Source organism: Hippopotamus amphibius, chromosome 17 (genome assembly GCF_030028045.1).
Source record: "Hippopotamus amphibius kiboko isolate mHipAmp2 chromosome 17, mHipAmp2.hap2, whole genome shotgun sequence".
Lineage (NCBI taxonomy): Eukaryota > Metazoa > Chordata > Mammalia > Artiodactyla > Hippopotamidae > Hippopotamus > Hippopotamus amphibius.
Genome location: NC_080202.1, coordinates 4,730,763 through 4,755,887, shown reverse-complemented (window position 1 = coordinate 4,755,887; position 25,125 = coordinate 4,730,763). Strand labels below are relative to the sequence as shown.

Sequence of the window (25,125 nt, the reverse complement as noted above, 5' to 3'; positions counted from 1 at the left end):
GGCAGAAATAGAGACACGGATGTAGAGCACAAACGTATGGACACCAAGTGGGGGATAGCGACGGGTGGGAGGGGTTGAATTGGGAGATTGGGGTTGACATGTATACGCTAGTACATCTAACATAGATCACTAATAAAAAAAGTAAACGTTAAAATGGGCAAAGAAAAAAAAAAAGAATATGACTGTTTAGAAACCATGCCCACTTTTTCAGAAACAGAAGGCCAGGAGGAAGCAGGTACATCCGTGGCCCTGATAAGAGGTCTCTTTGGGGAAAGTATTAGCATTTCCAGATTTCCAGATTTCATTGTGGAACAAAGGTTGGAATTATGAGCCACTCCAGTCCCAGTTACGTTCAGGAATTGGCTCAGGGCTGAGTAACTGAGTGACGGCCTCCGAGATGACTCCCGAGCCCAGTGTGTGACCTCACATCAGATCACCTTATAAAGGGTCTTTCTCCTCAGCCGTAAAGTTGGGATATGGGCTCCCCCACCTGCCTCGGGTCGTGCCGGCAGTTACGCCACGTGCTGTACACGGTCCTGCTCCTTCCTCCCAGGACAGCGCACCTGCAGAATCACCGCGGACGGGCCTCTCCCGTAGCCGCAGTCTCCACCACTCCCTCTTGTCTCCCCAAAACTAGCTTGAGGGGTGCTCGCCACTTGCCTTCTGGCCCACACGGTGGCGCTTCCTCACCCTGCCACGTCTATTGATTTATGCTATTTATTGTGTCGCATTGATTATTATTATTGCCGCTGTGTTTATTATTACACGCCTGATCCTTCTAGGCAATTGGCTTGTGACCCGATCTAAATGCAGGCCCCCCTCTAAGGGTTCTGGTCACCCAGCTTTCCCCACACTGCCAAGCCCCTCTGGGACGCCAGCCGGGTGTCCTACAATTCAACTCAGTTCTGCTGCTCTCTACCTGGAGATCATGTCCGATCCTGCAGGTTGAGGGCTCAGTCCCACAAGACGGCCCCCTTCACCTTCAGACACCAGTCACAAGTCCAAGTTTTCACCTGTGCTTCTGACCAACTGGCTATAGATGGGAGGTTCCAAAGACCCCCCTCCTTGGGTTCGATTAATTTGCTGAAGTGGGTCACAGAACTCAGAGAAACATTTTACTTACTAGATTGCCAGTTTATTATAAAAGCACATAACTCCCCATGGGGACAGCCAGGTGGGAGAGATGCTTAGGGCAGGGTACGTGGCGGGGCAGGCAGGGCATCTGTTTCCCGCAGGGACACCACTCTCCCCAGATCTCCGCGTGCTGCCCGCCCCGGAAGCTCTCCAGACCCCATCCTTTTGGGTCTTTGTAAAGGCGTCATCGCATAGGCAGGAATGATTAGGTCATTGCCATTGCGGATCCATTCGGCCTCCAGCCCTTTCTCCTCCCCGGAGGTCAGGGCTGGGCTGAAAGTTCCAACCTCTGATCACACGCTAGGCCTTTCTAGCAGCAAAAGTCTCTGGACACCTGCTTTACTATAGTCTCTTGTGGTCCAGGAAAATATTCCCTCTTCTTGCTTCTTCCCATATCTAGAGTTGCACTGTTACAGTCATGGATCGCATATGGAACTACGTATCATCGTTTTATCAGAGGCGCAGTCACACGTTTGGTAATGCAAGAAACAATTTTGTAAAACAGGCAAAATAAAAATAGCATAGCAGTATTAGTTGTTGTGATGTGTAACGTAACTAGACTTATGACTGGTAACACTTTACTAGGACATATTAGATTCTTAGGAATCCCATGTAACTCCTGGAATATCTATATGCGGAACATTTACCACAGAGTATCACCTGAGAAGATTTATTGCTCGTTTGACAACGCATCCCATGTAATTTGACGTGCCAGGTGAGGCTGATTAGCTCACTGTTTCCCTCTGGGATGTTTGAGGCGCTCTTTGAAGCATCCCAAAGTTACTTAGAGGTCAAAAGAACTTCATTAGAATTTGATTTAGGAAGTTCTATCAAAAAAAGAAAAAATCAAAAAGAGTTTAGAACACTCAGTCCGATAGGATGACGGGTCACTGTGAAACAATGGTTATTCACTTAGCCAAAGTAACAATAAAGATTTCAAAGGCGAATATAGAACAGATAACTTGAAAGGTAAGGGCACCAGCCTCCATCCTTAGGTGGCTTCCACCAGTCACCTCATTAGGATAACAAAAGACAGGTCTGTGCTCTCATGACTTGGGAAATCCCAATGGTTTTCCAGGATGAAGACCAAATATATATTTCTTACTCTAAATCGCAGTATCACACCCCCATATGTGTATCTGACAGTATTTGATTGTATTTTAAGTGCCTCTTTTTTGTTTGTTTTTCAGGGAACCAAATGAGCAGATGGTCAGAAATCCAAACCCTTCTTCAGCACCGCTGAGCAATACCCCTTTGTCTCCTGCCAAAAACAGCTTTTCTGGACAAACTGGTGTCTCTTCTCTCAAGCCAGGCCCACTCCCATCCAACCTAGATGATCTGAAGGTATAGGCTTTGGCATGGTTTTCTTTTTCTTTTTCTAACAAATACATTTTTTTTAAACCACTGTGGTTGGACAACCAATAGAATTGAAGACCGTGGGCTCCCAGCTCAGCTCTTCCACTGGCTGTGCAACCTTAAGCTAGTTTCTTAATGTTTCTGCATCTCAGATTCCTCCTTTGTGTGAATGAATTATTGTAAGAATCAAAAAAAAATCGTATACATGATAGCACTTAGCACAGTGAGTGGCTTTGAGATAGATACAAGCTTCCAGTGGCCAATTCCAGGTGCACTTTTACCAGTCTCTTGAAATAAGAAAAATAAGAACCACGTCAAGAGCTTTTCATGAATCTGAGTGTGTTCAACATATCTGACTAATCTTTAGTCAAAGTATTTATTCTCCCCACACACACTGTTTTGAATGTTGAAAGGTCCTTTCCATCAGGAAATGATGACAGCAGTGGACGGAAGTTGAGTGTTTCTGGTGGAGTTTTGTTTCTTTTTCTTCCATCAGGATATTATTAAATAAGGAGAATAGTCCTTACTTATAAAATGTTGGTAACCCTATGTCAGTAATATAATTTAAGACAAGGTACTGTTCTATTATGAAATCCCCACGTCTGAGAACTTCTGCCTGGAAATGTAGCAGCAACTTGTTACATGATATATATGTGCTAGCAATTGTCTCTGGATCACAGACCACATGGATCTCAATTCACTGAAAGGACGCTGGCTTTTGAGTTGAACCTGGCATGTTTCAGAGCAATCCTCAGGATTGGCAGATTCGTCCATCCAGTATTTACAAAAGGACAGAAAAGGATGGAGGTGGGGCCCTTCCATGTCTCCAGTGTGTGGGCACACCTGCCTCCAATACCTGCTCCATCCTCGGGGATGACACCCGCTTGCCTGGTTTCCATCCCACCAAGTACTCTTCTTCCCAAGAGGATCTGATCATTTTTCCCCCAGAAACTAAATTCCTGAAAGCGCCCGTGGTCCTCACTGGGCCAGCCTCATAGCCCTTCCCCAGCCCTCAGTCCTCCTTGGTCACCCTCCTTGCCACGCTCAGCCCTCGGTCATCATCCTCTTTGGGGGAGAGTAGGATTGGGACTCTTTCAAATAAGAGGAAATTCTATGGTTGCTAGGTGCCAACACCAGTAAATAAAATGTATCTTGGGCCCTGATATCAAAGGTTTCTCTATTCCTTACACTTGGAATAAAAATGCTTAGGCTTTGTTGAGTTTGTTTCAGTTTGGCAGCTATAAACCTAGAAGAGGATGCCAGGCCTACGATGATGCTCTCCAGAGCAGTGGTCACTCACCCTCCACCCTGCAGATCATCAATCCACAGAGATAAAAGTAGACTCTCTCACCTTGAAAACTTTGAAATAAACCAGACACAAAGGGACAAATATTGTGTTCATCCACTTGTGTGATGTCCCTGGAGTCCTCAAATTCACAGAGGCGGAAAGTGCAGTGTGGGTTCCTAGGGGAGGGGGACATAAAGGGTGAGTGCTTCCTAAGTACAGAGGTGCAATGTGAGATGATGTAAAAGTTCTGGAGATGGATGGCGGTGATATTTGCACAACATTGTGAATGCGCTTAATACCACTGAATTGTGCACTTAAAAATTATTCAGTGGTAAATTGTATATCATATGTCATATTTTTTTTAAGTACCCTCTGGGTGAGAGCCTGGGTCACACAGGATAGGATATGTCTTGGCCCCAGAGAGAACGTGATCCAGCTGTGGTGTGCCTCCTGGCAGAGCCCCCGGAGGTGGTTTCCTTGACACGCACCTGCTCAGGACCATTGGCTGGAAATAGTGACAGTGATTCCAGCAGAGGTGTGTGGAGATGGTAGTGGTGACAGTGCAACTACCATTTTTTTGAGTATAAACCATCAGTCAGCCATCTTTCAGAGGTTTACTTTAGAATGAGTTCGGGAGTGTTCCTTCCTCTGCTGTTTTGCAGAATAGTTTCAGACAGATAGGTGTTAACTCTTCTCTAAATGTTTGAGGGAATTCGCCTGTGAAGCCACCTGGTCCTGGACTTTTGGTTTGTTGGGAGTTTTTTAATCACAGTTTCAGTACTCATGATTGGTCCATTCATATTTTCTATTTCTTCCTGGTTCAGTCTTGGGAGATTGTACCTTCCTAAGATTTTGTCCATTTCTTCTAGGTTGTCCATTTTATTAGCATATAGCTGCTTATAGTAGTCTCTTACGATCCTTTGTATTTCTGTGGCGTCCACTGTAACTTCTGCTTTTTCATTTCTAATATTGATTTGTGCCCTCTCCCTTTTTGTTTTTCTTGATGAGTCTGGCTAAAGGTTTATCAATTTTGTTTAGCTTGCGATTTGCTTTAATTTTCACTCTGCAAGATACGTTTTAAATGCCAACATAAAAAATCAGGATCTTAAAGAGGTTAAATGATATACAAGTTAACCATCTTCTAAATAACTAACCTGGGGTTTGAACTGAAGTGGCTGATGTCAAAGGTTTTGCTGTTGTTGTTCTTGAGATGAGACTGTAAAGCGGGGTGGGGGTGGAGGGATAGATGGGATAAACCTTAACTGGGTTTGACCACTGGGTATAGGGGGAGAAGTGTCACCTGGGAGAATTATAGCAGTAGCAGAAGTTGGGAGGGTAGAATGTGGAGCTGGTTTAAAGGGATGGCAAGTTCATTCAGTTTTAGGAAAGTCGAGTGCAGGTACCAGCAGAACAACTAAGAGAAAAAAGTCTAGCCAGTTTGCATCAGTTAGAAATATACCAGCCTAGCTCAGCTCACCTGTGCTGTCAGGGATAGAAACAGAAATCTTGGAATCGTTTGCATAGTGGGGAGGGTTGGAACTAGAGGAACAGATGAGACAGAAGGAGAACAAAATGGACAGAGTGGGAGGGAGAGATAGAGGGGGAGGAAAGGAAGGGGAGAGGAGGAATAAAGAAGGTGGATGATGGAACCACGTTTGGGGAAAGGAAGAAATAAGAGGAATTAATGAAGGTGACCTGCAAAATAAGTCATCACAAATGTAAGGTAATGAAGGTGATGTTTTCCAGAAAAATGCTCATGTTTTGCTACATAGAAGGGAAAGGGGGAAAGCACTGAGAAAAAAGTCTGATTTCTCATTAAAAAGTTATAAGTGGTAATTTCACAGTGTATGGATTTTTTTATATCCTGCTTCTAACAAAGTGGAGAGTCAAAGAGCTGGGGGTGGGCAGGGGGAACAAATGGGAAGTTTAAAAATTGGGAAAATGTTTAATGGATATCAGGAAACAATTATTCATGTTTTAGGTATGATAGTGATCTTGTATCTATGTTTTTTTTAAGTAGTTACTTTTTAGAGAAAGAGACCGAAATATTTAGAGATTAAAATATATAATTTGCTTCAACGTAATTCGGGAAATGTAGCGGAAAAAGTAGTTTGAGGTATAAATCAAACAAGATTGGGGTATAAATGAAACAAACCCCAGTTGGTACTTATCCAGACTGGTTAATGGGTTTGTGCTTTCACTGCACTTTTCTATTTACTTTTGTGTATGTTTGAAATTTTTCGTAATGAATGATTTAAAAATTTATCAATGTATCAAATTAAAACACCAGGGAATGTAGGGAAAGGGTGTATACAAATTTTTGTCTCAAGCAAGACTGCACAGCATAATATTCTGAGATTTAAAGTAAACTGGACTGAACAAGTATTCGTTCTATTTTAGAATATGAGCTGCATTATTTAATAATGTAGCTTAAATTATTCAGTACCAGAGCAGATTCTAAAAATAAGTGTAGAACTCATTAATTTTAAGTAACGCTAAATTAAAACAATAGTGAGTTGCCATTTTGCACTTCTTCAAACCAGCAAACCTAAAAGAAAGTGGTGCAGCAATGCTAGCCGGGCAAGGGGGCTGAGAGCATATTTTATTGCTTGTGGTATGGTAGTAATTGCAATCCTTTTTGAGATAACTTTTTAAATAACTTTTAAGGCAATATATATTCACTATTGAAATGTGATAGTGTATAAAAAAGAGGATTTTAAAAGACAGTAGACTCACAGATGCTATCATATTTTCTTCTAGACTTCAAATACGTATGGACCTGTTTGGTTTTAAAATTATTTTAAAATAGTCATGTGAGCATACACTTCAGGCACGCTTTTTTATTTTATTTCTCATGGACTTTTTCGTAACTGAATATTCAATAAGATTTTTCTTTTTAAGACTGCATATCATTTGTCCACCTCCTTGACATCCCTCTATCGAACTTTTAACTTGCTTCCACATTTTTGCTATTAAAAATATAATTCAGGGACTTCCCTGGTGGCGCAATGGTTAAGGATCCACCTGCCAATGCAGGGGATACAGGTTCAAGCCCAGTCTGGGAAGATCCTACATGCTGCAGCAACTAAGCCCGTGCGCCACAACTGCTGAGCCCGAGTGCTGCAACTACTGAAGCCCGCACGCCTAGGGCCTGTGCCCCACAACAAGAGAAGCCACGGCAATAAGAAGCCCGCGCACCACAACAAAGAGCAGCCCCTGCTCGCCGCAACTAGAGAAAGCCCATGAGCAGCAATGAAGACCCAACGCAGCCAATAAATAAATTAATTAAAATTAAAAATATATATATATATAATTCATACACACATTTATTAATTTCTCTAATTATCTCCGTAGGCTGAATACATAGGACTGGAACTCCTGAATCAAAACACATGAATCTTTTTTAATTTATCTTATTTTTTGGCTGCATTGGGTCCACCAGGGGAGTCCCACACGTAAATATTTTTTAAAACTCCGGGTCCATATTGCCACATGCCTGTCCTGAATATCGGTGCCAGTCTATTCCCAGGAGCCGTGTGTTAGGGCAACACTCCTCAAGCCCCGCGAACCAGCTGCGGCTTGCGGTGACACGCAGATTCTAATGTGATAGGTGTGGGAGGGGCCTGGGACTGTGCATTTCTAACATAAGCTCCCAGATGCTATCCATGCTGCTGGTCCAAAGACCACACTTGGAAGAGCAAGGCAGTAGAGAACCGCTCTTTTAAAAACATTTTTATTCACTTATTTTTGCTTCTACTTAACTAGCACAGTGTCATTATTCATTTCTTTGTCGAGTTGATGAATACAAAGCTATATACATATTTATTTTATTTGCATTTCTTGGAATACTAATGATGGTACATGTGTGTTATTGGTCATCTTTCTTTTATCTTTTGTTTGTAAAGTGTTGGATCACGTCCATTACCCAGATTTATATTGGGTATTGATCTTTGTCTTTTGTTACGTTGAACTTACTAACACTTTATTATTTGCCCTGCAATTATTTTTTTAATGAGATGGCTATTTACATTTGCTTTTTCTTCCAGTATTTTTGACTTACAGTTTTCAGTTTTTGTGGTCAGTATTTTTATTATTACTCTCTTTGCTTTGAGACGCAAAGATCTTTCCCTACAAAATATCAGAAGAATATTTCCCTTTAGATTTCTGGCTGTTTAATGGAATTATTGACATTTAGGTATTTAATGTGTTTCACATTTTAATTACAAAAGTAATATGCTGATGTGGGCTCTTTTGGAAATACAGATAAGGAGAACCTTTGTTAATATTTCAGCATATTTTTATTCAGACATTTTTATCTTGCAAGCACAGGTTTAAATATATACACACACACACACACACACACACATGTGTATAATTCTTAAAGGACTAGAATCAAGCAATTCAAACTTTTTTCACTTAATCATAGACCGTAAATAATTACTCATTAATCTATATCAACAAATAGCATCAGTTTTAATGGATCTAAAGTGTTGCATCACGTCTGTCGTATTTTTTTTTTTATTTTATTTTATTTTATTTTATTTTTTTGGGGGGTACACCAGGTTCAATCAACTGTTTTTATACACATATCCCCATATTCCCTCCCTTCCTTGACGCCCCCCCCCCCGATTCCCCCCCACCCTCCCTGCCCCAGTCCTCTAAGGCATCTTCCATGTCGTATTTTTGCACAGCTGTCATTTATAAACACATGTAATCATTATATCTATATATAAAGTGCAGGGTTGAAATAATTACGTGTGAATCAACATAATAATAATAGCAAACACACTGCACTAACAGTTTGTGAGGCACTACTCCAAGCCCTTTGCAAATTTTAAGCCGTTTTAATCCTCACAAAAATGTAGAAGGGAGGTACCGTCATCCCCATTTTACAGAGAGATCACTGAGCCAGGAGGAGGTGGGGCCAGGATTTGAGTTGATGGTCTCATCGCCGCACATACCGTCTCTCGGTGTACGACTTGTTGCCCAGCCAGTCCCTAAAATCGGGACGTCAATAGCAGTGTAGGACTGTGATGCTCAAAACCTGGCACTGGGACCAGCAGCATCTGCATGCTCTGGGAACTCGCTAGAAACCCAGATTCTCAGGCCCCAGCTCAGTCCTGCTGAATCAGGAGCCCCAGGCTGGGGCCCAGCTGTGCTGTAATGCGCTTGCCAGTGGTGGCAAAGAAGCGGGGGGCAGGGCACTCACCTAGTGAGTGAGGTCCTGGGGTGTCAGCCCGCTTCGGTGCTGCTGGTTGAGGTGATGTCTAAACCCAGACGGGTATCAGTTTTCTCACCTGTAACGTGGGGACGAAGACCAGGATGGGGTTGGAAGGCAGGAGACCAGATAACCCCCCGTGGTTGAGTTGAGCTGGACATTCCTGTGATCTGGGACCATGAATACGTGGTGTGTGCCGATTTTTTCAAATGATTAAAATTGTGCAAAACTGGTGGATAGTGGGTGTAGGGGAGGAAATTGGAAATAAGTAAGGGGACATTATAAAATCCTATTTGTGATGTCTTGAAGCTACTGTAACAATAAATATGTTTTTTAAAAGATGGTCATTACACAGCTCTAACGACAGCCTGGTTCCTTCAGGTCTCTGAGTTAAGACAACAGCTTCGAATACGAGGTTTGCCCGTGTCCGGCACCAAGACGGCCCTCATGGACCGGCTCCGGCCCTTCCAGGACTGCTCTGGGAACCCTGTGCCCAACTTCGGTGACATAACGACGGTCACTTTTCCGGTGACGCCCAGCAGCGCGCTGCCCAACTACCAGTCCTCCCCGTCCACTGGCGCCTTGTCCAACGGCTTCTACCACTTCGGCAGCACCAGCTCCAGCCCCCCAATCTCGCCCGCCTCGTCCGACCTGTCGGTGGCGGGGTCCCTGCCGGACACCTTCAACGATGCCTCCCCATCCTTCGGCCTGCATCCGTCCCCGGTCCACGTGTGCCCCGAGGAAAGCCTCATGAGCAGTCTGAACGGGGGCTCCATCCCTCCTGAGCTGGACGGGCTGGACTCTGAGAAGGACAAGATGCTGGTGGAGAAGCAGAAGGTGATCAACGAGCTCACCTGGAAACTCCAGCAAGAACAGAGGCAGGTGGAGGAGCTGAGGCTGCAGCTGCAGAAACAGAAGAGGAGCACCTGTCCCGAGAAGAAGCCGCTGCCCCTCCCAGCTGCTCCCATCAAGCAGGAAGACGCCGTCTCCAGCTGTCCATTTGCATCCCCGCAAATAGCTGTGGAGAGACAGAGCACCGGCCCGGAGGGCCAGCCACCGGCTCGTGAAGATGCCCAGCTCCTGCCCCTCGGGAACACGCACTGCGCGGAGCCCTCAGGTCAAAGCAACGTACTTTCCTCCACATTCCTCAGCCCGCAGTGCTCCCCGCAGCATTCGCCCCTCGGGGCTGTGAAAAGCCCGCAGCACATCAGTTTGCCCCCCTCGCCAAACAACCATTACTTCCTATCCGCATCTTCAGGCGCCCAAGAAGAGCACAGGGTCTCCTCACCTGTCAGCAGCCAGGTGTGCATGGCACAGGTAAGAGCTCCTGGCCCCATGCCCGGGTCACCCCTCCTCCTGGAAGTGGGATACGGATTTGCTCCTGCTAAAGGACGGCCATTGGAACTTTTCATGGGGAGGGTTTGCCACAAGTCCAATAGCGACTCCCAGACACCACGATCCACAAGCCTTTACAGTAGAACAACTTCGCTTCCAAGACTAGGGTGGCAGGCTTGTTCTGTGAAGGGCTAGATCGTAAACGTTTTTGGCTTTGTGGGACCTACAGTCTTTGTCACAACTACTCAACTCCACCCCTGTGTCACAAAAGCAGCCATAGACAACTGGTAAATGAATGGACATGGCTGTGTTCCAATCAAACTTTATTTACAAAAAAAAGCAGGGGGCCGGATTTGGCTCGTGTGACTGTTCCCAGGACCCCTAGGTATCAGGCCTTACCATAGGCCAAACCAGTTCAGCAAGAGGGCCGGAGGGGAAGTTACCAGACCTTACTGTCCCCTCCTCATAATCACCTGCATACCGCAGACGTGTACCTGCGGGGTTCTAGTCTCTGGGGAGTAGTGCTGAGCTGGCCACACAGAAATCCCTATTCTCATGGGGAGACAGCCAGTAAACAAAAGATATGTGAAGTATTTAATATGTTCGAAACTGATTCAACTCACAGAAAAAAAGCAGAGGAGGGAGGTGAAGAGTTGGGAAGTTTAAATAGAAGGGCCAGGGATGTTTGAAGGAGGTGAAGGAGAAAAGCCTTGTGAAGATTTGGGGTGAAGGCACTACAGGCAAAGGAGGAACAGCAAGTGCAAGGGCCCTGTGGTGGGAGCATGCATGGAATGTTCAAGGACCAGAAAGAAGCCAGTGTGGCTGGAGCAGAATGAGAGGAGTCATAGCGGTGGCTTTGAAGAGGAACCAGTTCAAAGACTAGACCAAGGTGATCATCCAAGACTTTCCTCTTGTCCATGAAACTAAAGAATCATGAAGAAAGTCTATTTCAGTCTCTTTGAGAAAGAAAATTACAAACGGTTCTGAAATCTATGTTATTAGAAAGGGAATAGGAAGAAAACGTAAGTTAATTGGATCCCTGCCGTGTGCCAGGTAGTAAGAGGCGCGTACATGAGTCATCTCGTTAATTGTCACGACAGCCTCACGAGGTCCAATTTATCACTCTTCACTGTTGAGGAAAAGAAGGCCCAGGGAGGTGAAGCCAGTTGCCCAGGGTCACAGGAACCTAGGATTGTCTGATTCTGAAGTGTATGCCCTTTGCACACTGAGTAGTCTCTACCCTGGGAGTGTGAGGTGTGGCCACAGGGAATGAGAATACAGTTTTAGGAACCACCAGAACAAGACATGCACGTGAATAATGGTCACTCCCGAGTCAGCGCCTGGGAGGAGCTGAAACTTACGTGGATTGCCATCCTTGTTGACAACAGGTGTCCAGTGCATCGTGTCCTAGGTGACAAAGATAAAAATAGCTCTTGAAACATACAGCTCTGGACCAGAAGATGCTCAATTGAAGGATGTCGATACTATCAAGAAGAACTGCCATTTGTACAGTAACTGATGGCTTACAAAGCACTCTTTGAAGACATGAATGATTCCATGATAAAGAAAATAAAAATGTAAAGAGCAAGAGAGGAGAACGTCGCTGATGGGCACTTTTGACAGTAAATGCTGCACAGAGCACTGGGGCGGGGGAGGGGGCAGGGGGTATTGATCATAAGGGCTGGAAAAGTCCGGAAGGCTTTGCCGAGGGGTTGGACTTGAGAAACAGAGTTGGAAAAGGAAAGTCAGGAAAAGGTCATTTCATGTGAAAAAACACAGAGAACATGTACAAGGCATGGAGGGATTAGTAGAACTTAAGCTCGAAGAGAGAAGCAATCTTGATGGTGGAACATCTTGAAGACGTGCCCTGGTTAGATGTGGAGACCCTACGCTGCGGATGTGTGGAAACCTTGGAAAGTTTGTGAGCAGGAGGTGATACGTCCAAAGCCGGATCTGAGACTTCTGTGATGGGATTTAGGGAGGTTTGGAAAGATAAGACACCAGGGCAAGGACTAGTTGTCTCAGCAAAGGCCTCCCTCAGGTATGCTGCTGGTGGCCGTTTAATCTCTCCTTCTTCCTTTCTACAGAACTCAGGGGCACACGAGGGCCATCCTCCAAGCTTCTCTCCCCAGTCTTCCAGCCTTCACCCCTCTTTCTCTGGAGCCCAGGCAGACAGCAGTCATGGTGCAGGGGGCAACCCTTGTCCCAAAAGCCCAGGTGTACAGCAGAAGGTAGGCACCTGGGAAAAGGTTTAAACTGGGAGTTGACTTTGCTTCTCCTCTCTCTGTGGTCCCTGTCCTCTAAATGTTGAGGTTCAAAGGCAGAAAGAAGTGACGTTCTGGATAGAAAGAAGCCCACTTGAACAGGACAGAAATGGATGTACAGATATAAGTGAGGGTATTCCAAGGCATTGTTTCCTGGGTTCATCCCAGAAATTATGATGACTAAAACGGCCTTGGTGTGTTTGTGAAACATCATGGCAAACAGACCAGGTTCAGTGAAGCTGAAGATTGGGGTCAGGGCGCGTGGGAAAAAAATGTGGAGAAAAAGAGTAGTGGGTCCTCAGAAAGGAGTGGGGAGGTGCAGAAAGTTGGAGTCACAGCACAAAGGGGAAGAGATGACACATGTCAGCAGGTGGGAGAATGGGGACTGTAAAAGATGCAGGATACGGGGAGCTCAGTGGAGAGGTGGCGAGGAGAAGGCAAACGTGAGATGACCAGGACACAGAAGTGCTGCGTGCCACTGGGCAGAGCATCCTGGGGGGTCAGAGACCCTGAAATGTCCCAGGCACCCCACAGAGCTCACAGGGGTGGCTCATGAAGAGGTGCCCCAGCAGCAGCTGCCTCCAACTCTCAGCATATATGCCCCTCCGGAAAGAAGCAAGCTGCGAGATAAATAATCACTCTGGAAATTCCTGGGTTGATGGAGCTGTTTGTGCTGGATTGGACGGACCCTTTGCTTTCTTTTCTTTTCTCATCTCGCTTTCTCCCAACAGACAGGGTGTACCTTAGAGGGGAAGTGAATTTTCGAGGTTCCCGTGCTGAGATGCGCCCCCCGTTGCATCGATAGCGACGTGTACTGTTGTCAGTGTGTATCTGTGATACACATGTAATAGATATTTAAGCCCCAGCTTTTGATTTTCTGTAAATCAATTTTTCCAAGATTTAGCCTGTAGCCCCCTAAAACAGAAGCTGTACCATTTCTGACACAGGAATTGACTATCTTTCTCTGCATTTTACTCACACAGATGGCCGGTTTACACTCTTCTGATAAGGCAGGGCCAAAGTTTTCAATTCCATCCCCAACTTTTTCCAAGTCAACGTCAGCAGTTTCAGAGATAACCCAGCCTCCATCCTATGAAGATGCAGTAAAGCAGGTAAGCACATGATCTCGTCTTTACGGAAGACGAGTCTGACTCGGTGGACGTCATTTTACACGATGCAGCTTCACGCATGTAGATTCTGTTGTCGAGTGTGTCTGTCGCCTCCCTGCTGGAATGAGCAAAATGTCTAGATGCTCATTGTAGAAAGGTGTCGTGTGTGTAGAGATGCTGTTGAGACAGAGAGAAACGTCCAGGTGCCTGGATGTAGTGCCCACTGCCCCTGCCACTAACGCTGGGCAAGTATTCAACTGGTCTTATATAAGATGGGACGATATCTACTGTGTAAGGATTCTGGACGATGTAGCATTTATCACGTTGTCCAGACATAGCATAGGTACTCAAGTATATGAGAGTAATCGCTGGGGTGAGCGTTTCTAAGGTTCCTTGTGGCTTCATAACTCAGTGACCCTAGTAAAATCCGAACGGCTACGGAAGCTGGGTGATCACGGAGGTTCGTTGTAGCCCCGCTTCCATTTATATTTGGAAGTTTTTCAAATAAAAAGTGAAAAAAAAAGCAATGAATGATCTTATATTTCAAATCGTCTGAACTTGGATAAAGGATCAGGTGGTGCTCCAAGTGTGCTCAACCCAGAGAAGACCATCTCCATCCGTCACTGCAGCCTGGCATCCTGCAGAGCAAAACCGCAGTTAGGTTTCATTTGGCTGAGAGAGTGTTTTCAATATCAGGAGATTTTATGCAAAAAGTAGGCTTTCTCATTTCTGGAAAACCGCAGAGAACTGACAACCCTTGAGGCACATGTGTGCCGGACAACCACTGCCTGAAACAAAGTATCCGCCACCTCCTCCAACCAGAGCATGTGTTCTACCCTCTATGCCTCTCTCTGTGGGTCTATGTTTGGCTCATTTACATTACCTGCCAGACCTTGTAGCCATTTAATGTAAACGATTCATTCTCTAAGCAGTGTTCTCACCCACATTGATCGCTGATGCCTGTGTTTATTGGGACCGGGCTCTCAGACGCGTGAGATCAATATATGCCTTTGTTCTCCCCATTCCTGTGCCCTGGTGTCTGTAAATATCAACACATCCTTCTTGGGTTCAAAAGAAAAGACAAGGGCCAGGCAGACTGGACTTCCATAAACGGACTCTACTTTACAGCTCAGCTGAGCCGGACAGGAAGACATTCCCTGCAGATGTCTACAGGTTCCACGAGCTGTTGTGATGAGCAACCAGAGAAACGTGAGCCACGTTCTTGGGCCACATCCTTAGCTCCCAAACAGGCGGCAGATCCAAGTCACCTCATTTCTGATTTTGTTTATTGGGGTCCTCTCTCTCTCTTCTTCTTGGTGAGCCTGGCCAGACGTTTGTCAATGTTGTTTACCCTTTCAAAGAACCAGCCTTTGGTTTTATTGATTTTTTTTTTCTGTTGTTCTTTAATCTCTATTTTATTTATTTCCTCTCTGATCTTTATTATTTCCTCCCTTCTGCTGACTTCAGGTTTTGTTTGTTCTTTTTCCAGTTCTTTTAGGTGGTAGGTTAGGTTGTTGATTTGAGAATTTTCTTGTTTTTCGAGGAAGGCATGTATCGCTTTGAATGACCCTCTAAGAACTGCTTTTGCTGCACCCACGGATTTTGTGTGGCTGTGCTTTCATTGTCATTTGTCTCTAGGTATTTTTTTTTGTTTGTTTGTTTGTGGCACACGGGCTTAGTTGCTCCGCGGCATGTGGGATCTTCCTGGAGCTAGGATCAAACCCGTGACCTCCGCATTGGCAGGTGGATTCTTAACCATTGCGCCACCTAGGAAGCCCCTGTCTCTAGGTATTTTTAAATATCCTCTTTGATTTTATCGTTGACCCATTGGTTTTTAGTAATATGTTGTTTAGTCTCCGTGTAAGCATTTTTTTCTCATTTCTTTTTCTGGGGTTGATGTCTAGTTTCATGCCATTGTGATGGGAAAAGATGCTTGAAATAACTTCTTAAATTTGTTGAGGCTTGTTCTGTGTCGTAGCCACGTCCCTTCAGAGTGATAAAAAGTGACTGTTCTGTGCCCCGTGTGCCCAGCTCCTGGGATGGAAACGTCTCAAACAGCTGAATTCACTCGGAAGAACGCTGGGCTGGGGAGTATTCTGCCTCCTTCTCACCTTTTCTTGTTGTAGCAGATCGCTTTATTCCGTAGTTTTCCTGTCCAAAATGCATACTGTGCTTTGGTCACACGTGGTTCAACAGCCTTTAGCCAGTTGCACCCACGTTCACGGCAGCTTTATTCACGAAGGCCACAAGGTGGAAGCCACCCAAGCTGGTTGGATGGATGAATGGATAAAGCATTGATGGATGTATGGATAAGCCAAATACACACTCTGTCCATATCGATACAGTGACTGTTATTCAGCATTGACAAGGAAGGAGGTTCTGACACAGGCTACCACATGGATGAACCTTGAAGACATTGTGCTCAGTGAAGTCAGCCAGGCGCAAAGGGAAAAATCCTGTAAGAGTCCACTTACGTAACGTACCTAGAGTCATCAGATTCACAGGGACAGAAAATAGAATGGTGGTTGTCAGGGGCTGGGAGGAGGAGGTGATGGGGAGTTGTTGTTTAACGGGGGCCGAGTTTCAGTTCTGCAAGATGGAAAAAGTTCTGGAGCTGGACAGTGGTGACGGTTGTGCAACAACATGGATTCACGTAATGCCCTTGAACTGTACACTCTGAAATGGTTAAGATGGTAAATTTTATGTTGTGTATATTTTACCACAATTTAAAAACAAAACGAAACAACCTTAACCACACCTAGTTCAAAAACTTGTCGTGCTGCTTCTAATGCTTTCCTACAGAAGCGGTCGCCACGTTTTAACTTCTCTGTTCTCCTTTGGTTAATCTGCGACAGCAAATGACCCGGAGTCAGCAGATGGACGAACTCCTGGCTGTACTCATTGAAAGCGGAGGTAAGACATCAGGACGCCCTGCCCCTGCGTGTACTCTGAGGCAGGAACCCTCAGGGCCAAGGTCAGATGCTCGTTGTGAGGTGGACCAGAAAGCCGTCTTGGGGTAGTGTGTCACTCCCTCTGAGCCCGCTGTCCACATTTGGGGCAGGTGAAAGAAGGCATACGTAAGAGGAGCGGTGCTATGAGAGTGATAATAATATATGTTTTTAATAAATCGAATTTTTGAATTGTTAAAAAAAAAAGAAGAAGGCATAGATGATGATTCCTCACTGCCTTTGTCTCGTTGTCCTCGGAAATTTTTTCGCCAAACATTTTAACAGTTTTCATCTTTCAACTCAGTCCCTGTTTCCCTAAATGTTTTCTCTTGCTACACCATTTCTCCCTCCTGTCCTAACCCCAGTGTCCACCTCTTCTTAATTATAAGGAGAAGAAAGCAGAGAAAGCCAGTTTTGTGCTACCTTTTCAAAATGAACTCTAATTAGTCACCTCCCACTGATGGTCCATTCATGTTCACATGGCATTCAAGTGAAAATGATCAATGTGTTCTTTTTGCCTCCTTTTAAGTCATTGACTCATTTCTTTTTAAAAAATTACATAGTATGTGCCTGTAATTTGCAACCACACAAATGAGTAAGATCATGTAAGGAGACTGTGTAGAGAGAAAGAAAAGACTCCAGATCTGAGCCCTTAAGTAACAGCATTTAAAGTTTCGGAGAGAAACTGGCCAAGCGTCACACCAGGTTCAGTGCGGTGCCAGGCAAGGGCCCCACCTTGCTGGGGTTTGCGGCCTGATGAGGCAGACGGACAACATGCAGGTGAACAGGCAATTCCTCCATGGTAACAAGAGGGAAGAAGGAAATGATGGGCACTGGTGTATGTATCATCGTCAGTTTCGTGATGGAAGGATGAGCGAGGTCCTCTAAGACACCCTTATGTTTCAGTGAAGTGTGGGGCAAGGTCTGCAAAGAGAGAGGGCGCAGGAGGGGAGCGTGGGAGATTCCAGGAGCTAAGAACAGTGACAAATCAACCACAAGTGAATTGAGTTTCCTGGAGAAACACAGCAGGATCACTCGGCAGTATTAAGTGCCGATTGCAGGCCTATGTCACGAAGTTAAAAAGAAACCGGGCAGCTTCATTGTGTAATTTTTCTCTTGAAAGCCCAGCTGATGGAGGGCAGGCTCCGAGAAAACAGACGGCAAGACTCGTCCAGGTGGGGGTTTTGCCAAGGGAGTGTGGTGATGGGAGGGAAGGACAAGGGGATTGAGGATATTTATGAGAGAGTAGTTGTAATGGTGGGTCAAGAGTATAGCTGCACAAGGAAAGATGTAAAAACCAGGGACTTTGCTGGCAGTCCAGTGGTTAGACACTGCGCTTCCACTGCAGGGGGGCGTGGGCTCAATCCCTGGTCAGGGAACTAAAATCCCACATGCCACGTGGCACAGCCATTAAAATAAAAAAGTAAAAACCAAACGGGGCTGATGGATGTGATAAAATAGTAGAGTCAGTAGACTGGGGTGAGACGTTGTCGTCATGGGGTCCTTACCAGGTGAGCTAGAGGAATGGAGGGAGATGGACAGAGAGTTGGAAATGTTTGAAATTGAGCTTTCAGGGGGATGCAGTGTTTGGGGACAACAAGGTCCAGGGTGTGTCCAGCAGAGTGGGATGGAGGAATCACTTGGGTTGCGGGGGATGGGGTGTCAAGGAGAGGAGACGCCAGCTGGACAGCGGGTCACTTCTGGGGCTGCTGAAGTCACGGAGGATGGCAAGAGCTGAAGCGGGGGAAAAGCAGTGCACCGGGGAAAAGAGTTTTCAGTGCATGAGGAGGGGGGACCAGGTGACCGGGGGGCACGAGGAGAACAACATGACCCTCAAAACCCCTGAGGAGTTCTAAGAATGAGGGGGAGTGCCCGTCAGAGAGTGGCAGCGGGTAAGGGCCTGACGACCGTCTCCTGGCTCTGCAGCACAGGAGCCCCAGGGAGGGGGTGATGAGGACGCAGTGAGACAGCCAGGTGTCGGCGAAGAAGCAGGTAAAGGACCTGCTCTGAGCGTTCAGGAATCACAGCATAGAATTTCCAGCAGGAGAGGGTTTGGGGAGAGACCCGAGGGAAGAAGAACTGAGAATATACAGAGCCCTTTAGGGAGGAGGCCGGGTGAGGAGCAGTGAGCCTGAGAAGCGCGGCCATCTCCTGTGTCTGCATGTAAGTCATTCATTCCAAAGAGTCATACGCACGCCACGCCCCATCGGAAGTGATTGACCAGTTCCTCTTGTGTTTTCCCAACAGAAATGCCAGCTGACGCCAGAGAGGACCATTCATGTCTTCAGAAAGTCCCGAAGGTCCCCGGGTCCTCTCGCAGCCCCACTGCTGCCCTCCCCAAGCCCCCGGCTTCCTTTGAACCAATGTCTGCAGGAGGCCAGCTCGCCTTCGATCACTACAGCACCGACGGTGACGGGCACCTTGAAGTCTTATTAAATTCCCAGAGCCCCTTGGGGAAGGTGGGCGACGTCGCCCTTCTGAAAATCGGGAGCGAGGAGCCTCCTTTCGATGGGATGATGGATGGATTCTCCGGGAAGGCCTCGGAAGACCTCTTCAACACGCACGAGATCCTGCCGGGCCCCCTCTCCCCCATGCAGACTCAGTTTTCACCCTCGTCCGTGGACAGCAGTGGGCTGCCCTTAAGCTTCACGGAATCTCCTTGGGAGAGCATGGAGTGGCTGGACCTCACGCCGCCCAGCTCCACCCCGAGCTTCAGTGCCCTCTCCACCGGCGGCCCCAGCATCTTCAACATCGATTTCCTGGATGTCACGGATCTCAATTTGAATTCCCCCATGGACCTCCACTTACAGCAGTGGTAGATGCCTGACGCAACGTGCTAAGGAAGACCAGTAGGAATCCCACGGGGGAAAGCACACAACCTTAAAAAAGTACATTATTCAAAAGAAGGAGGAGGAGGAGTAGCTGGAGGAGGAGGAGTAGCTGGAGGAGGAGGAGGGGGAGGAGGAGCTGAAGAGAATTAAAAAGAAGCAATGGAGACTTCTGTGACAACCAACAGAACAAATAGGAGTCTTTTCTATACAGATAGATAATGTAATTTACCAACCTGCAGTGACTGTTGATGATTTCAGCAATGCATTCAAAAATGTGCTTTTTCAAATCAAGAATGCCAAAAAAAACAAAAATTATTCTACTGCCTTTTCAAACACCAGTCTTTTTTTCTAGCCTGTTCTTTTTCTCAGATGTTGTTGGGGCATAATCTCACTTTGTAAGCTTTTCTCATGAATTTATTACACATACTGTGGAAAGAGGTTGTAAGCTGTCTTGGGAGCACCAGGAAGCCAGTCCATCGGAGGGGATGGAAGACGTACCGTGATGCAGGCTGCTTCCTGTCTCTCCATCACCTGGCTTGCAAAATAGAAGTCAGGCCCCGTGTCAGGTTCTTAAGGCAGAACAGAGGGACAAGACCCATCCATTCCCAGGGAAGTGAAACACAGCATCCCTCAGCCCCAAAGCTGCCCCGTTGCAGTGGCCCCAGTCCTGTACCCAGGACTCCGTGTGGTCGTTGATAACAACCGACCCAACTTTGGTCCAAAGAACTCCGCCTAGAATTTCCCTCTTTCTCAGCCAGTAGCTGAATCACTCCCACTGTCTCCGTGGTGATAAGTGTTGTGAAACAGGTGAGAACCCCAAAGCAAGAAGAAAAACAAAACCTCCTGCCAGAAAGTTCTCCAGCACAACCCTCGTAAGTGTCAAAAACTGGAGATGACCAGGTAAGCAGGTCAGAAGGACCTCTCTAGCCTCAGGAAGTCGTATCAGGGGTAATTCAGACAGGACTAGAGAACATCGATTCACGTATCATGGGAATAAATACCGTGCGTTACTGTAACAGGACGTTTATTTATAGGAGTCAGACTTCTTTTTTTGTTTTCTTATTGGTGGGAGGTGGTCTACCTCTGTTTTATCTTTTTCCCACTCTACTTTTCTTTCAAGATATCCATTCTTTCTTGCTCCTCTTTTGGAGATCTTTCTTTTTCTGCCCCACAATTGGGAGAAGAGGACTTAGCTGTCAAATTCCTAATAAAGCCATATGTTCAAAAGCTGAAAATCGAGGTTCTCCTGGAGAACTCATTCTCCATATGCATGATTTGCTGCGAAAGGAAGTCAAAAGAATGTCCTTGGGAAGAAGCCAGTGACTCTGCCCATCAGTCACAAAGCTCTTTCGACCCTCATTTGGTTGACAGCAATCACTGATTTGGGTAGCTCTGGGGAAATCAGAAATCATTATATTGTGAAGATAAATATGCATTACAGTTACAAGGAGAGAGAATTTTAGGTCTGGGTTTCTGAAAGAAAACACAATGGCACGTTGCGAAGAATGGAAGGAGAGAAGATGGTGGGCTCGTGTGCATTCCTCCTCGCCTCTCGTGCTTTTGCTGGGAGGTGAGAACTTACATTGCAGGGTCGTGTCTCTAAGGCTCACTGTGGTTCCAACTCACCGTTTCATAGTGTTGCATGCTGTAGGAAGTAGCTATTGCTGTTTGTATTTTTTATTTAAATCACTAAAGCACTGTTTTCTTCTTTTGTAAAAAAAAAAACAACAAAAAAAAAAACAAAAAAAAACATTGTTCACTGCTCACTTATGGAGAAAATAACCAATCATGTTGTGATTTTAGAAGTTCTCTTTTTGAAAAAAACCAAAGATTTAAAAGTCATTCCGTTGTTAACTTGTAAACGTGTGTGAACACAGAGTGTTTTTGGTGACTGCTGCTCTGAAAGCTGCCAGATCTTATTGTGGGGTGGAGAGGGGGAGGAGGGGTATATAAATATATACACGAACACACACGTGTGCATGTGTCTGTAGACATGTACATATGTATGTGTGTGTCTATAGGTGGGTGTGTATATGTGTGTCCGTATAGACACATGCATATGTACGTACACATACACACGTGTGTGTGTGTGTATCTTCAAGGCAGTGTCACAGAGTGCTACACCAAAAGCCTTAAAGCCTCCTTCTGCTGTGAAATGATCTTGGGCTTTCTCACTACGAGTTCCTGATTAATCACCCAGACTACACGTTGCCTCTCTGTGGATGACTCATGGCTCCAACCCAGTGACTCACAGCCACCTGCCTACCGTGAACAAGCTCGTCTTGACGATACAAGCTCGTCTTGACGATGACTGTGATGGGAAAAGACAGAAGCACGTCACCCGTGGTCGCTGGAAGGGCACACCCGCCTCTCACGGGAGAGCACCCCTGGAAGAGGACAGTCGTTTTACATTCCTTCGCCTGCACTGTGCTTGAACAGAGCCACGCGGTGCATTTTCCACTTTGCTTTGATGTCTGTCATGAGAACCAAAAATCTAGAGGGGAAAACTGCCTGTCTCTTCTCTGACGATGGAGCTATGGGGAAGAAAACCTTCGTGACACATTCCTCACATTTGTGTATTCCTTAGACGTTGACGTGTTGTGTGGATCTTGACAAAGCTCGCTGGTCCGTCCATTTCTCATGTGCCACCTTGTGTGATTTTTTAATGTTATTTTTGTCCCCCTTCCTTTGGAAAACAATCGCACAGGAATCTCTGAGACTCTGGTCTGAGTGTCAGTTATTTTTTCCTTTGGGTATTTCTATCTGACGGGCTAGGCTCTGTTAGGAGGCCTCTGTTTGTAAGACTATGCATTCTCGTTGGGATATTTTTCGGATATTTTCTGGCACTGACATACACGTCTCACAGTTAACAAAAGATATTTGCTACTAGAAACCGACACACAGCCCAGAGCAGACTCCTGGATCATTGGTTTCAACCTACTCCCACAGTCCCCACCCACCACGTTCACTCTGTCTCCTCATAGATCAGATGCGAGATTGGCAAAATAAAACCAAGGATAATTGGGAGGAGGTTGATGACGTTGTTTGTTCCCAGATCAGCTGTGTTAATTCATCCGTCTCCTAGAGGGAGTTTTTATCAACGTTCTTTTAAACTCTTAGTTGTGCCTTCTTTTCTGATGACAAATTGGGCGTGACTAAAAGATGCAAAGAGACTTAGGAAGATGGCCATGGTCAAGGTTAGCCTGAAACTAACCACACGTAGTTCTCTTAAGACCCCTGGGACATCCCTGTGGAAAAAAGCAGACCTGCAGACATTTGCAGCTTTTCTCACTGCTGGTGCAGTACATTCACACTTATCCAACTGAGTCAGGAAATGCCTTTGTGCAAATGCTTTCATTAAGCCACTGCTCACTAGACGCTCAGCTTTTAACAATGTTATTGAGATGGCACACACTCTACTATAAAGGAGAGGGAGAGAGCGGGGGAAAGGAAAAAAGGAAGGAAGGAAGGAGAGGAAGGTCCTCGCCTCTCAGTTCAGCTAAGACACAGCATTATGAAAAGCAAATCACAAAATTTTGAATAAGAAACCATTCTCTCCAATGAAATGATTGCACTGGTAAGTGAGGAAAGCAAGAGGGACTTCATCTGAATAGTCAAGGGTCTGTGAACTGGTGGCCTTTGCCATTCAGAAACATTTATTTCCAATATGAAAGAATCAAAAACCTACCCCAAGCATTCAAGACAGTCCTTTTCCAAAAATATTTAAACTCCATCAGCTCTTCTAGAAACCAATGCTGGCCTGGCCGAAAACTACCACATCCAACTTACTCATCCAGTGGCTGAGTACTTGCTGTCCCACCTGTGCAAAGCACACAAACCCGCAGATGTCCAATACCATGTGAACTCTGCACAGATGGTTCAGATTTTGAGTGATTGGGGACTTGCAAGAACACTGGGAATCTCCCGACCCTCCAACCAGAAACCCTTTACCTATGATGACAAAGGGGTCTTCATTTTCCCTAAAGGGGACAGCCCCTTTTTAGCTAAAAGCTACACCCCTGCTAACATTTTTTTCTCTTCTGTGACCAAACAGCAGCAACATATCACTTAGAGATCTTTCCATACTTCCACCGCTTAAAACATCTGTGAGAGCTTTAGTGTTTGTTTTCATTGGCAGATACAGAAGCCTCTTGAAAATCAGGGAAGGATAAAGGAAACACTTTTTTTTTGCTCCACCTCATAATCTTGATCTTCAGAACAAGCTCTCCAGACCAAAGTGACACGTACAGGGGTAGGGGGTGTCCATGGGGAGCCTCCATCTTGTAGGAGAAAAGCTGCAGGGTTGTGAGGGCAGCTTGGCCGCCTTCAGGGCTTGGCTGTGGTCCCCACAGGGGAGGTCCACAGATGCACACAGTTTGCTATCAGCTATGAGAGAACTCGGAGTAAAAGAGTCTGGAGTCTTTGTTTTCCTGTAAATCCAGTAGAAACCAGCAGGGTGGTTCAGATGCTGAAACTGCTGAGGCTTTGTAAGATGACCTTACTAGACACACAGAGTCCAGGTCCTGGAACAAGACAGTCCTGTAAGTCTGAGAGCTGCTCTGTGGGGTAAGGAGCTGGGTTTGATTCTGGAACCCACATTTTCAGAGGAGCCCTGTCTAGGTTGAGACTACGCATTAAGGGATGATTTTAAGACTGGATAAGATCTGAGAAAAAGTCCTCTATCATCTTCCAGGGAGGTTGTAGTTGGACTCAATTGAGTTTGATAACATGTGAATCATTTCCCTCCTGAGAGTAAGAGTTGGTGGACTCTAGGCTTCTAGAATCCTACGGATTAAGACCAACTCCTGATTGTCTCTTGCGCTTATTTTAATCCCCTTTGGCCTCATGGACACTGGTCATGTGAGTGTCCTGTACGTGCTTGAACAGCTACTGAGGGTTTATGGGAAAAGGGAGTATACCATTGGGGGTCCTGGAGGCTGTTCTAATGTTTTCCAAAGGAAGGGAACCCACACCGCTCCCCAAAGTTCTCTCCAACGTGCCCGCAGTGAGGAAAGAGGGCAGTGTGTGGCTGGGTGCTTGAAATCCTCCCTTGATGAAACACAAAGAGGCACTTTGCCAAGAAATCAAAAGAGCCAACGCATGTCCTCTGCAAGGACACTACGTGGTGGAGTTTTCACGTCGGCCTCCTTTGCTAGATGATACATAACTAGAGAGAAATGTGAGTGACCAGGAAGAGAAAAGAAGCTATGGCTAAATACCAAAGTTGGCATGTGTTCTTTTTTAAAATATATATATATTTTTAAATAAAATGTTTATTTTAGAAAGAGATGGAAGCCTTCTTTCTTGACTATGTGATATCCCAGGCACTGTGCTGTTGTTCCATTGAATTCTCACAAGGGCACCACGAAGCCCTGCTATGATTATCCCCAGTTTACATGAAAGAAGCTGAGTTTGGAAAGGCTAAATTAATCCCTTACAGTTACACAGCTAAAAATTGGCAGTCATCGCACTGTACTTATCTCCAGTGTCCCTGATCTGAAACACTGCACATCTCACCCACATTTACCACTGAAATGCTAATAAAATGAGGACTTTGGTGAAAGGGAACAGTCTGCAGTTACATATGCTATTAAAACACGTGCACGGATAACTTAGCCAACCCAACGTTCTCATCAGTTTAG

General features: G+C 45.8%; 1 protein-coding gene across 2 annotated transcripts in view; it reads left to right on the top strand.

Annotated features, from left to right (window-relative positions):
• Positions 1-21,255, top strand: part of MYOCD (myocardin) — an 88,858-nt gene extending 67,603 nt beyond the window's left edge. Inside the window, exons 8-13 of one of the 2 annotated variants that reach the window (XM_057715453.1) lie at positions 2,325-2,478; positions 9,378-10,313; positions 12,419-12,562; positions 13,579-13,707; positions 16,560-16,617; positions 18,900-21,255. In XM_057715453.1, the coding sequence (XP_057571436.1) occupies positions 2,325-2,478; positions 9,378-10,313; positions 12,419-12,562; positions 13,579-13,707; positions 16,560-16,617; positions 18,900-19,471 (1,993 nt within the window). In that variant the 3' untranslated portion in view covers positions 19,472-21,255. The remainder of the gene's footprint in view (positions 1-2,324; positions 2,479-9,377; positions 10,314-12,418; positions 12,563-13,578; positions 13,708-16,559; positions 16,618-18,899) is intronic. The other variant, XM_057715452.1, reaches the window with a different exon arrangement.
• Positions 21,256-25,125: the final 3,870 nt, after the last annotated feature.